Here is a 15,271-nt window from a genome sequence, read left to right as displayed (position 1 = left end):
CAGCGCCTAGTTCTCAAAGTCTGTATTGCTCGACCCCTCCCTTGGACACCTTCGGAAACTTTCGGCTCTGAAGCCAATGTATCCCATCCCTTCTTCCTTTCAAGGCAAAGTGCCAAATTTAATTAGGCGATACAGGTGCCATACTGGGGACTTCTTGGCACGACTTCCGACTGACTTCACTACTTCAACTAAGATGTAGTCGCCTCATCAAGGGATGTTTTCCCAAACCTTGTTTTTAGTTACCTTTTTGTAAACAGTCAGTAAGTGTTATAGTTATACTATACTAGTGCGTAATTTTTTAAATTATGAGTGCTTCCGCATCCATCGTGCTGATTTCACGTCGCATTTCATGGGCACCTCGGCGAGACACCTCCTGATTCCAGGATCAACACCCTGTTTTGGTGAATTGTCTATACCCATTCTCTTCCCTGATAATTCCTTTTCTGTGGGCATTTGTGCCTATTTACAACTGTCTGCAACAAGGTCTATTTCCTTTGGATTTGGCTTGTTCGCAGACAGGGTCCAAGAACTAGAGCCGAGATTGCGGCCAAATGATCTTTCTGGCATCATAAGAAATAACCACTCCAAATCCACTGGCTATGGACTTTTAACTTCCAAATTCTCCACGACGACTCAGGACCCTTTTTGTTCATAAACACAAACAGCGGGCCATTTCCACAATAATTAAAATTAGAAATTTAAATACCGCCACATTTTTATGATTACTGATGTACAGACAAAATTACCAGTGAGTAAATTCTATATGTTATCATTTTGTATTACGTTTTACATCGTCCCGGGCTGCGCCCTTCTGGGCCCGATGTGCCACCACCTCCCCCCTTACATGCTGCGAGCACTCTCCTTCCACCACCACCCTCTATGACCCCGGCATTTAACCGCCCTGCTGAGGTGTGTGTGTGTGTGTGAGAGAGAGTGTGTTGGCCTGTGCCCACCGATGTGACTTCAGTGCTCTGCTCCCGAAAGTTGCCGAGCGAGGACGAACGGGAAGTGAGTCGCGAGCACTGCGAGAGGACAGAGCTTCGTGCACCTGTCATCATTTTCGGAGCTTTTTAGTGATACAGGGGGAAACGGGCCTCGCCACACACGGGCTACGTCACGGCCCTGAGAACAGAGTAGCCGGGTCCACATGACCTTTATACATGTGGTGGCGCCCTAAACTTTGACGAATACTTCAACCCCAATTTCGGTAGCAAATGGCGCCCTTCAGCGTGTGGCGAGGCAAGTGAAAGATCGGTAAATGTGTACTTGTGCGATTGTTGCAGAGCCGAGAGCACCGAGTGCGGGTAACAAGACTGATCACATGGCCACTTCGAGCACGCGGGATTGTTTAGCTGAGCCTTTGTGATCGGTGTACAAGGGAATGTCGGACAACAATGAAATAAGTGCCGGGCCGGGCGGAGTGAAAACATAGTTCATGTTAGACGTTAATAGCATGTACTGTGTAACGTGTGCGCGTCCAAAGTGTGTAGGCGGGATCACGGGTGCCTCGTGGACGGACACGTGTGTTTGCAAAGCACCGAAACACATAATAACGGCGTTGCTTTGCAAGGAAATGTAATAGGACTTAAACATTTCAAATGCACAGTGACCAGCTGTTTGGTACTAACATGCGAGGGGACATGGTGCCGGAACTGCCGGGCTTTTAAGCACAAGCAATGTTTGTCCAGAGAAGAACAGAACTCATTTCGGGATAATTGGTACCACTGCGCATCATGTAAGGACGTAGCACAAGGGAAGCGAGGACCGAAATCCCCAGTTTGGGCACGGGCCAATCCGACACCTGTGGAACACATCGACCAACCTGAATTCGCAGGACGAACATGTGACAACCCGGGAAAGTTTTTGCGCATGTGTCGTGAGAGACTTTGGCAGTACGGCGTGCCGGACATGGAGTGGCCTGGGCGTGTCGGGAGCGTGCTATGCGAGGACGCAAAGACATGGTGGAGCATTGTTGGCGAGTTCTACATGCCTCCGGCAAAGTTTACCCGGCGATTCGAGGTATGTTTCGCCGACGGAAATGAAAGTCAGAGCTGAGCTGTATTGTCAGGAGCAGACATTGGCAGAGTCAGCAGAGGCATTCAATGTTTAAAAAATCCTATTGCATAAGCGGCTGTTTCCGACAAGCGAGCAGAAGAGATGCTCGAACACATTATAGAGCTGATGTGCCCAGAGATGTGTCCATATCTACGCCACGCCACCCACCAGATGGTCGAGGAGTTCACTCAGTACGCACGCGCAATTGAATACGACCTGAAAGCGGCACGGTCTTCGAAACAGCCGGCACGAATGGAGGCGGTGATGGCAGCTGACGCAAGAGCCGTAGAACTGACGGCGACCCAAGTGTCTTCCCGGCTCCTTCAGGCTGTTATGCTTCGTCAGCAACCTCTCTTGCATAGTGATGCTACGAGAGTGTAATGCAGAGCGGCATGTGTGTTTTTCTTTTCAGGGATTCGACTTTTATTTTTTTGTATATATATATGTTTTTTATGTAAATATTTTTCGTTTTTATTTTCATATAATTTTTTCAGTCTTATTGTTCACTGGGCGCCTTGGCCGTGGTTTCCGCCTGTGGCCAATCCTCGTGTTCCGCAGACTTGCGGAGGAGAGAAAAGACGCCAGGTGTGGTGGTAGGGAGCAGTCGTCATCCTGGCATGGGAAGCAGCTGTCGCGGGAGAGGCGTCGATCCGCTCGGGTGGTGAGAGGATTTGAGCTGAGATAGGACTTGACCGTGCGTGACGTCAATGGGAGTTGTGAGCTGAGCCGTGCGGAAGTTTAGGAATAGTTTCAGTCGTGTTTTTGAGACAGACATTCTTCATTCTTGTTTTAACGCATGTCCTGTGAGCCATGAACTATTGAGTTGGAAGCTAGCCATTGCTAGCATTTTTTTTACTCATCTTCCCAGTCTCTGTTTGTATAGTTTGTCAGTCATCGGGTTGGGCTTGAGTCATTGTATAAAAGTTCTTGTTTGTTTTAATCCCAGAGACTATGTCAGTGAAGTATTAACCGGAATAGGGACATACAGACCTTGTGGTGTTTTCTAATTATTTTTCTCAAACTACGTCAACCGTGTCTAGCATCGCCTCTAGTAAGAAAGGGTCTAAGGGTCTATATCGGCACGGAGGGGACGTCCCGTATTAAATAAAGCAAAAAAACGTGGAAACAGACAACGCCCTATTGAGATTGCCACAGGCGGGTCCGCGGTAGTCCTATGTAAAGGGTTTACGTTTGTGTGGATAAAGGACCCGGAAACCTTATTTGGACTTGTTATGTATGGTGAGACTAGAGCCCTGGCCCGCACGGCATGAACCCCCTCTATCGAACCCCTGAGTAGCCGGCAACACCATACAAACATTAGGGTCTAGTCCCAGTCTGACCACAGTACCATACATCACATCACCGAACAACCATTGCCAGGAACGCTCACCACCGGCATGGCGCAGGCGTGAGATCGATGTGGGCCTGCCACTGCAATGTCACACATGTCACAATGGCACGTACCACTGGCACGAGCACTGCCCAGTGAGAAATCGATACTGGCCGGCACCCGAGCGAGACAACAGGGCGGGAAACAGACAGTTAGGGCGTCGCACTAAACCACCATGCCCCACTGGGCAGTCTGGCAACACCAGAGATGATGCAACAATAATAATAATAACAACTGCAGCGGTGCCGAGTCTGGGGCATGTGAATGCAGATAGAGGTGAACTGGTGCACATACCAGTGGTAGTAAATGGGCGCGTGGTCCATTTACTTATTGATAAGGCCACCAGCCATAGCTGCATCGCAACACGGTTCGCCGAGGGGACAGGCTTCGAGGCCCACCCGGGCTGCCTACAGCTGTCCACCACTGGGAATGCCTGCCAGACCCTGGTCATCGCGACCTTGTGGGTGGAGGTACGGGACTACAGCTCGAGCACGATCGCCCTGGTAGTCGAGCACCTTTGGGATGATGTGATCCTGGGTCATCCAGAATGTTTTTGCACCCCGTAGTGAAGTGTTCGCAACTGCAGACCTGTTGAGACGTACGTCTGTCACCGAGCAAACTATATCCACCCAATTTCACGTCCTTATGTTTATACCTACAGGCAGCTACGGACACACGGACAAGCAAACCATACTAAATCAAGTAAAAGAAATGTTGAAGGATGGGATTATCGAACCCAGCGAGAATCCGTTCAATTTTCAGGTGGTGCTGGCAGAAAAGAAAGATGGGACATTACGTTTCTGCATTAATTTCAAGCCTATTAACAAATTTACAATAAACATGCCCCGCCCCTCTTAAACATAGCAGATACGATCGCGGGACTCGGCAACGCAAGAATCTTTTCCTCATGGTATCTAAAATAAGTTTACTGGCTGGTCCCCATACAGCCGGTAGATTGGCCGAAAACCGCCTTTACAATGCCAGATGGCCGATGTTTCCAGTTTTACGCCATGCTCTTTTGGTTTCAAGTTGCGCCAGCCACTTTACAAAATATGACGACGCGCGTGTTAGGAGACTATGCTGGCAGGTTTGCTGCTGCAAATCTTGACGACATCATTATTTGGTCGCAGATGTGGGACAAATATGTGCACCACCTCGCGCTAATTTTGGAACACTTAGCCTCTCACGGACATACATGCAACCCAAAAAAATGCCACTTGGGAACAACAGAGCTGGATTTCCTAGGCCTGTTAGTAAATGCTGAGGGGAACCGCCCGACGACACAACAACTGTCCATCATTGTCAATAAACCCATGCCGACCACTCATAAACAACTGCAATGGTTTATCGGGCTGGCCAATTGGTTGCACGCGTTCATACAAGAGTTCGCTGTAGTCGACAGGCCCCTAACCGCACAACTGTCACCGAAGAAGTCGTAACGATGGACCGCGGACATGCAAATGGCGTTCGAGGAACTGAAGCGCAGATTCCAACAATGTCATTTGCTGGCATGCCAGATAATCATATAAATGGATGCTAGCCAGGAGGGGATAGGGGTCGTCTTGTTACAGCTGGGAGATGCAAGCGAGCCCCTCATCGAGTATGCCAGTGCAAAATTCGGGAACGTTCAACGACGGTACAGCGTAAATGAGCGGGTATGTCGGGGCGTAGTTTGGGGCCCTCAGAAGGTATCGGCTGCATTTGGAGGGGCAGCACTTCATACTGAAAACAGACAGCCAATGCTTGAAATGGCTGGCCACAATGCAGGGACGGCGGTCGTAGCTGACGCGGTGGGCCATTATGTTACAAGCGCTGGATCTTACCATAGAACACGTCGCCGGGAAACAAAATGAGTTGGCCGACGAACTATCATGTCTCCCGGATGACAGCGTGGAGGCGCGGGATGACAAGGACTGGGACGAGCTCTTATCACCTACCAGCGGCATGCCAACACAGAGCCACACACAAGCAGCGGCACTGTGCGCCATCACATACGCGAGTAAACCCCCCACCCTACCACCAGGTGTGGAGTTGTATGACCTTGACACATTCGTGTGTGCTGCACAGCGTGGGGACGGACACTCATAGGAGCTGATACGGCGGTGCGGCGAGGCGGCAATTGAGAGATACCACGTGCTTGACGGACAGCTGCAAGTGCGTCCGGCGGGCACACAACAACCGTGGCGAACGTTCGCATCTGCAGGAACAAGGCGCGATATATTCAACATGTTATATGTGGGCCGACTTGCCGGGCAACCGGGTACCGACCAGACCATTCGTGCAGTACGAGACCTCTTCTTCTGGCTGGGTTTAAACAAATACTTGAGGAATGCCGTGCGAGGGTGTCGGCACTGTCAGAGACGGAAGACGCGGCGGACAGATGACCGGGAGCAACCTGCTGAGCCGTTCCACACGATTGCCCTGGACTTGATGGGACCGTACACTAGGATGACAGGAGGGAAGCGGTTTTTGCTGGCCGTCATCGACTGTTTTTGTGTTGGGTCGAGGCTTTCTCGCTGGCAAACTGCCGCGCAGGCACTACTGCTCGAGCCTTGGGAACTGAATTCTTCTTCGCGTTGGGGCTACAAGCGCGTCCTTTTAAACAACAATGCATCACTGTTCTCGGGACGGAAGTGGAGGGAATTATATGAAAAATGGCGGGTTACACCGCATACCACGCCGGTATACTGTAGCGGTCAGGTCCGCTACCATCGTTATTCGCGCGTCAGCGCGGGCGCGGCACATCTTCCCCCCCTCCTTCCCACTCCTAGTGTGTGTTTGATTTCTCCTCGCCTCCCCTCCTGGGGTTGGCGCATGCGTGCTGTGACGCGCCGATTCAATATAAGCTGCTGTCAGGTTGTAATTCGGTCTTGTTAGCTTGGTTTGCTTGTCTCGTCTGGTATATTTCAGTAGCTTGAGTAGCTACATTGTCTGTTTAATTCGGCATGTAGTCTGTTTGTCTTTAATTGTAACGTCGTGCGAGAGCGATTTGGGGGGAAAAATGGAAGTGTTATTCCTTTTTGCGAGTGAGGCGGTGGCCCTTGCCCTAATGTAACGTGAAATTTTAGGCTGTCTTGTTTAAATTCCTTTTCGGTCGCCACCTAGAATATTATGTTTGGATTAACTTAATTAACTTGACGTCGTCTGGCCGACGACCACCCCAGAGCCCGACCTGCACCCGCCAGTATACGCTCGCGCTAACGGAACACACCCCTGGCCATGGCCCACCCGAGTCAGGCGAGCCGAACAGCAATTAAAGGCAAAGCTGCGGAAACCTGAGTAGACAAGAGAAGAACCGTACCCATTCCTCCAAAAACATTAAATTAGGATTTTAGCGACAATAAAATCTCTTCCAGACACACCCGTTTGGAGTCTAGCGTAATGAGGTCACGCCTGGCGCGAGAGAGGCCGAGCCTCCCTCGGACGCCATGCCAGTTCGGCAGTTCAGCGCAGCTCACGGACGGGGGCGGACCTACATCCCACGGAGAGGCAACATCCTTTGTCTTCATCGAAAGTAACGTCCGGTAAATATAGTCACTAATTAACAGAACCCCTTTTATTACTTAACCTCTCCGTGAGTACCCGGTCCCTTTTTTCGGTCCAGGACCTAATCCGGCCGCATCAATTTAAAGACACCCCGCACCACACTTGGTCAGCGGGGCTGCTCTTCAGTATACGGCACGGGCCGCCTCCCGCAACTTACAGAACTTTATTTAAGGTCACGCGCACGGCACTGACCACAAACCCGCAAGGGAACTTGGACAAACTTAATTGCGGTGCGTGTTTCACCACAGTGGGCACAACCCCCGCGCCGAGACATTTGCATACGGGATTGGCCGTCTCCAATCGTCCGCCCCCTTAATTCAGTGTATTTTTGTATCCCGTATTTTGTATTGCTAACTTACGTTACCCGAGTAACGAGTGCCACGTAACTTGTGCGCGCCCCCTTAATTCAGTGTATTTTTGTATCCCGTATTTTGTATTGCTAACTTACGTTACCCGAGTAACGAGTGCCACGTAACTTGTGCGCGCCCCCTTAATTCAGTGTATTTTTGTATCCCGTATTTTGTATTGCTAACTTACGTTACCCGAGTAACGAGTGCCACGTAACCTGTGCGCGCCCCCTTACTTCAGTGTATTTTTGTATCCCGTATTTTGTATTGCTAACTTACGTTACCCGAGTAACGTGTGCCACGTAACCTGTGCGCGCCCCCTTAATTCAGTGTATTTTGTGTCCCGCCTTTGTGTTATGAAATTACGTTACCTGCGTACCCAGTGAGACGTCTGAGACGTAACAGCGTCCGAGGCCACGTAACGCGGAACACAAACCATACGGCGCCACGGAATAACGAGTAAACCCCCCCCCCCCCCCCCGGGGACCTCTGTAGAGTGTTGTATTGTGTACGACTCGTTCCTATGAATAAAAGGTACGACACCACCACCTCAACTCCACGCCTCTTATTTAAAATCATCTCACGCAACACCGCCGCTGGCCCTAGTGGGCCACGCAGGGGCACATACATCCACGACCCCAAACTCACGTCTAGAACCGAGCTAGTCTGGCGCCCACCCGGACAATACGTAGCAAGAACCGCCTTTTCCCACTAGGAGCCACACCGGGACTCGAGCCCGAGACCCCAGACGACGGCAAACTTAACTTTCAACTTGTAATAACTGTTCTCCCCTGAGGCGTCGATGTACGTAAAACGTACGTAAAGTAATTTATTGTAACAGCATGTAACTCTCTTGCGCGCATTATTTTTGTTGTTTACGTATTTTTGCCTTTGAATTCTCATTTAATGTAACAATTCTGTATTTGAGGTGACTGTCTTGTGGGGACACAACGCCCCTTTTGATGGTCCGTATAGGGACCACACACTGTTAAGCAGGTGTCACTTGCATTTTTCTTGGCCTTGATGGATGGCCCATCCACTTAAATAATTCGTCATGTATGTTCCTTGTCACTAATTAATTGAAACTTAATTGTAATCATAGTCTAACTTGCTGTCTTATTGTTCATCAGTATTTATATTTGGCCTAATTAAATGTAAACGTTAATCGAAAACTGATATAATGTATTTCCAGTAATTAAACCTTCTCCCAAACACCTTTCCACAGTACCAGCCATGTTATGGCCCTCCTCGCCTCTAAGCTTATAGGATTTCAATACAACCCCCTAGCCAACCCTTTGAAAGTCATAATCAAGATTGACGTCGTACCGACCATGGCCTCTAAGGGCCGGTTGCACCAATAACTTTTCGGATCCGAGATCGTAAGATATTAGTTTCAGTGTGATCTCAAGTCGAATCTGAGATCCAGTGTATATGTGTTGCACCAAAGTGAACTTACGAGTTCAGACCTTCGATCTCACGATCCAAGGTTAGGTGGGTAAAGATCGATTGTAAAATGAAAGAAAGTTTTCTATTGGCTACTGAATTCCGTCTAGTCACATAGAATTTTCTTTAGAATATTTTATATCTTGCTGTGAATGTTGGCATCGTGATATTTACATACAAGCCTATTTGTTTATTGATAACAAACTTGTGGTCGGTTGTGATTTGACTGGGGTACACGCGGCTACACATAACGATGGAGAAGAAAATGTCAGTACCTAAAAAAAGTTTTTTCTCTGAAAAAGAAAAAATCACCCTTGTCGATTTGGTGCAAGAAAGACTGGGTATTTTAGAGTGTAAGAGAACTGATGGCGTGTTTTGTAAGCGGAAGGAAGAAGCTTGGCAAGAATTGGCATCATATTTTAATTCGTGTTGTGAAGTAAAGAGGACTGCAAAGCAGTTAAAAACTTGCTATGAAAATATAAAAAAACGGGCAAGAAAATCCACAGCTGTAGACAAGGTTGGTACCTATTGCAACAAATACTTATGTGAGTTCTTAAGCGTAATATATTTTCTGTGTACAATACAGTTAATGTACGAGTTATCAATAAACCCCCCTACATAAATATATATCTGGTAGGCACGTTGTTTTATGAAGAATTATCACAATTTAATTTTGTGCTGCCAGTATCAGTTATGTACCTATGTCCAATAAAATAATATTTTAGTTAGAGAGAGATGGATCTACCAATTTTTTAAATGAATATATAATTCTGCTTCCAAATATTGTCATCTACTTAACATTATTGTACAGTTATTTTGTTCTTTGTGTCCAGTTTGTTTTATCAATAAGATTTTTTCCCCAATATATAACACAAGATATTGGACAGTTATGGGAGGATGCAACTTTTAATTTGTAATCAAACAGCGTAAAACAACATTAAACATAAAAGTTTAGTCTGTCGTTTGTAGTTGATGGCAAAGAATATGCACTCTTTTTTTTTTTTTTAATATAAAACAGTTATTTATGGGTGGAATTGTTACAAGTCAGATCTGTATTAGTATGCATATAACATTATTTTGGTAAGAAAATGTTAAGTTACCTACGCTTATTACTCATTAAAATTAACCAACTCACATCTGTAGTTATAGTTAGGCCTATACAGAAGTATTGTGCTTCTGCCTTCAATAACCACATTCTACAGGTGTGAATATGCAGAGTGAGTGTCAATGAACATAGAGGGATGCGAGCATACAACTTGCTGGTCTCACACTTATGCACCCTTGAGTATATTGACACAGGGCCAGATTGCTCTGTTATGATGCATGAGGGATGTGGATGCGAAAACAAGAGCACGGCAGAGTACACTAGCCAATTGAGTCACAGCCTTTGAAGGCATTTTAAGATTATAATTAATTACATGTCATCGTCCTATTATCTCCATTCTACACAAGATACCATTGGTTAATGTTGCAAGATTTTGTCATTTAATTTTCAGTATTACATCAATTTTTTTAAAAAAAGGTCTTTTATCTGTTATAGCTGTAAGATATTATGTGTGTAGGTATAATGTGTCAATAAATATATTTGTTTTGCAGGTTGAAATAAAGAAAACTGGTGGTGGTGGTTTTGTTTCAAAAGTAACTCCACTTGAATCGCGAGTAATAGGCATGATACAATGTCAATTTGCTCCATTGAAATCAAGTGTGGACAGTGATGCACAATATCATTATGGAGTTGAAGGCAAGTTATTTTATTGCTTATTTCTGTAACCATTTTTATGTAGGTACGTAATTAATATGTTAACATAGTTGTTGTTTAAAAGCTTCATCCAGATATATTTTAATCACTGCAAGATAAGGATATTCATAAACATTTGGCCGATATGAGGTATGTTCCTTATTAAAATTTGGTAATTTGTTATAGTAATTTTTTGTTGTTGAGAAATAAATGTTCTCCTCTCCACCTTTTGTCATCTATTATGTTACTGTGATTCATACATCTTGAGAAGAAATGTTCATGGATGCCAACAATTCTGTTGTAGGAAAAATCAATAGCCTAAATAAGTAAATTAATCTTACTGGTCCTAATAGGAATGTTGCTGAATTGTAATGCAATAAAGAAAACTCAAAGGTAATTTTTGTTTATCTTACCTCTTGATTCTAGCTTCTTGCATTTCATTTCATTATTAAATAGTTGTAAATGTTACTATTTACTAGGTTGAAAATGTGTATGGACAACTATTTAACTTTTTTTTTTATTTTTTTTTTTTAAATTCTATAGAATTAGTGAATTTAATTATCACTGTTAAGGTTTGTCAGATAGGCAACCTTTATTGGCAAAATAAATAATAGTAGCTATGAATCAAAATTTTTACTGGATAGTGAATACTAACATTTTTTAAGGCTTAAACTAAAAGAAAAGGACTCAATAATCAATGTTTAAAAATGTATACTTAGGCCAACACTGTTTTGTGACAATCTTTAAATATTAGTAAAATTATTCATATGTTGCTTTTAAAATTATATTGTTTCAGAGCTTGTCAACGATGATGACCGTGAAGTATGCGATGTAGAACTGGATGAAAGCCCTGAAAGTCAGGTAACACTTTCCATATTGGTTTTGGTTGGATATCATTAGTATGCACTTGTATACGAGACGTGTGTAGCTATGCCACATGTATTTTAAAGCCTATGTAAATACTTTTTTAAAAATATATAATACAGTCTTAGCTGGTTGATCCCAGTCAAAGATTGAAATTGAATTGTACTGTACATATTGTATTGTTGGAAAAGGAAAGTATTATTTAAAGGAAACCCTACCAATATGCTAATGCTTAAGTACTTTTCACTTATATATATAATTTAAGTATTATAAAACTAATAATGTACAGTAGTGGTGTAGGTTCTTGTGGGTGATAAAGTTACATCTCAATCAGGGGTGCAACAACAGGGGGGGGGGGGCAAGGGAATTTTGCCCCCCCTCTGCAACCTTGAAGTGGGGGCAAACGGGGGCAAATAAAGTGCTGTGTAATCAATTTTTAGATAGTAAAACTGCTTAAATAGCACCATTTTCCACCTTGAAATACAAATTTTCCCGGGGGAGGACCCCCGCTTCAATAGGGGGGATCGATGATTCTTTATAAAAAGCTATATTGCCCCCTCCCCCCCTTTGGAAATTTAGTTGTTGTGCCCCTGATCTCAGTATTATTTGATATATTAAAATATAATTCTTTTGGAAACAAACTGAGCCTACAAAAGTATGGTGAAAAATTGTACATAATGAAATGTCAGGTAAATATGTAGCTTACAGTCAATCACTTTTAAAATCAATAATTGAATAATATATTTAAATAGGTGCACCAACTTGTATATATACACAAGTAAGTTTTAAAGGCAGAGGAAAAGTGGTTGCAGTAGGTGTTGGTAATATATAAGTGACAGGTATGTGAACTAAAAAGAGTGGGTTAAAAAAGTTATTCACCCTTTGTTCCTATATGTATGTGTGTGTGTGTGTGTATATATGTATGTGTATATGTATATATATATATATATATATACACACACACACACACAAAATACATAAGTGAAGTACCTATTACAAATTGTATATTATTGATATTATTGTATATATTGTTGATTACTCATTATATAATTTATTATGTCCAATTTTTGGGTCTACATCAGGAGCCTAAATTACATAAAAGCAATTATATGCCTGGTTGAATGGTTGGTTACATAGGTAATGGAAACTCAAATTATTGTGTTTCAGATTCAAGAATGTTATGAGATGTGGCCTGATGAAGATATTCAAACTGCAGTACCGAAAACACATTCTTCAAGCAACACAGTAGCATCTCCTGTGACACTTGATGTGTTTGTGCCAAACAAGTCGCCGCAAGTCTCCAAAAAACGGAAATCTGATGCTGCTCAAGACTTATTTGAGGAGGGTAACAGAGATGCCTTCTTCCAGAAACGAAAACTGGAGATGGCAGAAGAACTACATTTAAAGAAGTTAGCATTGATTGAAAAGGAGTTGTATATAAAAGACATTGAAATCAAAATAAAAGAAGCAGAGTTGCAGCTGTTACAACAACAGCTATGACTCACCTTGTAAATAATTTTTTTCCATTGTGCAAATAAATTTTTTATGAATTTTTTTATCATTTTATTCCTAAAAGAAGCAGAGTTGCAGCTGTTACAACAGCTATGACTCACCTTGTAAATAATTTTTTTCCATTGTGCAAATAAATTTTTTATGAATTTTTTTATCATTTTATTCCTTGTACACAAATCCTAATTACCAGAACATAATGGTCAGTGAAAATAAGAAATAAATATTTACATGCTGTACAGGTAAGTTATTTGTCAGTATTTGTCAACTTTGCTAACTACTGTAACATGGAAATTGTGAAAAGAAAATATGTTGAGCATAATGGATTTTTTTTTCATGCTTAATTATTTTCCTACAAAGTGAACAGCAAATACAGTATACATACCTACAGTTATAAATAACAAACAATCGGTACATTTGTCAAGTTAGTCTGCATTTTAAACACTAAATAGATACTAACAACAATTTCATGGTGTGCATAGTACTACATATATTGTGCTGAAAAAGCAAGCAATAAAACCAAAAATTAGTACTAATGTCATTTAGTCCTTCCATTGATTATTAAAACAGGGTACTGGTAATATGAGGAATTTATAAATTGTGCTAAACTAGAATGCTCTACTGTAAACAATATGTGTTGTATGATCAAGACACAGTTTATCAACGCTATTATAAAATTTCTAACTGCCAAGCTGCCCAATCCACATACTGTTAAATCGTAACATTCTTTGCAGTCACATTAGTCACTGAAAACTGTGTTTATCAATGCCGTACGTGCTGCTGTCGCTTGTATTCTTTGTGGCCTATCTTGCACGGGCACCGGAACAGGACCATAAGCTTGTACACCTGGGTTGACATCGGGATCCACTGGAGCTTCACCTTCCTTGGAAGCTATCGCAATGTTATGAAGCACTGCTGTAGCTACTATCACCTGAAGTACTGTGTCCAGTTTCACACGCAGTTTCATTGCCAAGATTGGGAAACGTCTTTTAAGAACACCAAACGTCCTTTCAATGGTGTTTCTTGTAGCCTTGTGAGATGAATTATACCTGAGTTCAGCTCTAGTGGCTGGCTGGAGTAAGGGTGTATGCAAAAAGTGGTTACATGCATAGCCATTATCACCGAGTAATACACCCTCCGGAATGTCTCCGGTCTCAAGCTGAGCACGAATACTACTCTGATTAAAAATGGTGCTGTCATGGGTAAATCCCGGCCACCGTGCAACAACATTGGTTAACAATAAGTTTGAATCACATACTGCTTGAACATTGATTGAAAAATACTGCTTACGGTTACGATACAGCTCTGCATTATTTCCACCAGGGGACTGTATTGGAATATGTGTGCAGTCTATGCAACCAATCACTCCAGGGTACCCAGCAATGCTATGAAAACTTCTCATCACAGATCTTCTTTCAATATCGTTGCTGGGCATTTTTATTACATTACGACCCAACATTGCCAAATTGTAGGTGACTCTCTTTATTATTCTTGAGACAGTAGATTTGTGGATCCCTACCAAGTCACCACACACAACCATAAATGCACCAGTAGCATAAAACCTCAGAGACAACAAAAGCTGATTCATAGGTGATACAGGCCTGTTTCTATTAGAGTTGAATGTCAGGTTGTCTTCAATTTGCGCCAAAACACGAACAACAGTTTCTTTTGACAAACGGTACCTCATAACAAATTTTTTATCATCGTACTCTTCAAATGGATTCGACCGTGGTAAATAAATTCTTCGCCTAGGAATTTCATTTTGTCGGCCTAGATCCAACAACCTTTCCACGACGTCATCTTCGCTTTCTGAGCCTGAAGATAACATTATGATGACAATTACCGTACCTCGGGCATACCTAAAAATATATCGGCCTAAATTTCCTGTAAACTATTGTAGCCCATCAAAATATCAATAGTAAACAAACCAGTATCTATGCGAACACGACTACAAAGCACAACAAACCAACGAGAAATACACAAGATCTCGGATCCAACTGCTCTGAACCATCAATTTCGGTGGTTCAAACAGAGGTTCACCTCAATCCTCTGTCAGAAGGTGAACTCGAATGGTGCAATCCGTTTGTGTGACGATCCTGGTTCATTACCTCGTATGATCTCAGATCGACCAGCGATCTTCAATGGTGCAACCGGCCCTAAGCCCGTGCTCCGCACCGCCAGTACCGGATCCCGTTTTCGGAGCGCACCTCTAGCCCAGCCGGAATGAGTCAAACGAGCTCTCCGGGGGGAAGCCTACGATTCACGCCGAGTATTCGACATGCACGAACATTACCAAATACCTGCCTTCGGGTGACTTCGGAATTCTTTTGTTTAGGTGAAAAAACACATTTTTTATTTCCGTTTGTTCGTGAATGCCTA

The 15,271-nt window shown here is 43.5% G+C and overlaps 2 protein-coding genes across 2 annotated transcripts; one reads left to right on the top strand and one right to left on the bottom strand.

Moving 5' to 3' along the window:
• Positions 1-8,896: 8,896 nt before the first annotated feature.
• LOC134530995 (myb/SANT-like DNA-binding domain-containing protein 3) lies at positions 8,897-13,624 on the top strand. The gene is made up of 4 exons (XM_063366409.1): positions 8,897-9,298; positions 10,378-10,522; positions 11,316-11,380; positions 12,551-13,624. Exons 1-4 carry the CDS (start codon positions 9,035-9,037, stop codon positions 12,881-12,883), a joined length of 807 nt encoding a protein of 268 aa, XP_063222479.1. The 5' UTR covers positions 8,897-9,034; the 3' UTR covers positions 12,884-13,624.
• Positions 13,500-14,845, bottom strand: LOC134530994 (putative nuclease HARBI1). The gene has a single exon (XM_063366408.1). It carries the CDS (start codon positions 14,718-14,720, stop codon positions 13,632-13,634), a length of 1,089 nt encoding a protein of 362 aa, XP_063222478.1. The 5' UTR covers positions 14,721-14,845; the 3' UTR covers positions 13,500-13,631.
• Between the last annotated feature and the right edge of the window lie 426 nt (positions 14,846-15,271).

Source organism: Bacillus rossius, chromosome 3 (genome assembly GCF_032445375.1).
Source record: "Bacillus rossius redtenbacheri isolate Brsri chromosome 3, Brsri_v3, whole genome shotgun sequence".
Classification (NCBI taxonomy): Eukaryota; Metazoa; Arthropoda; class Insecta; order Phasmatodea; family Bacillidae; genus Bacillus; species Bacillus rossius.
This window is presented reverse-complemented; position numbering and strand designations above follow the sequence as displayed.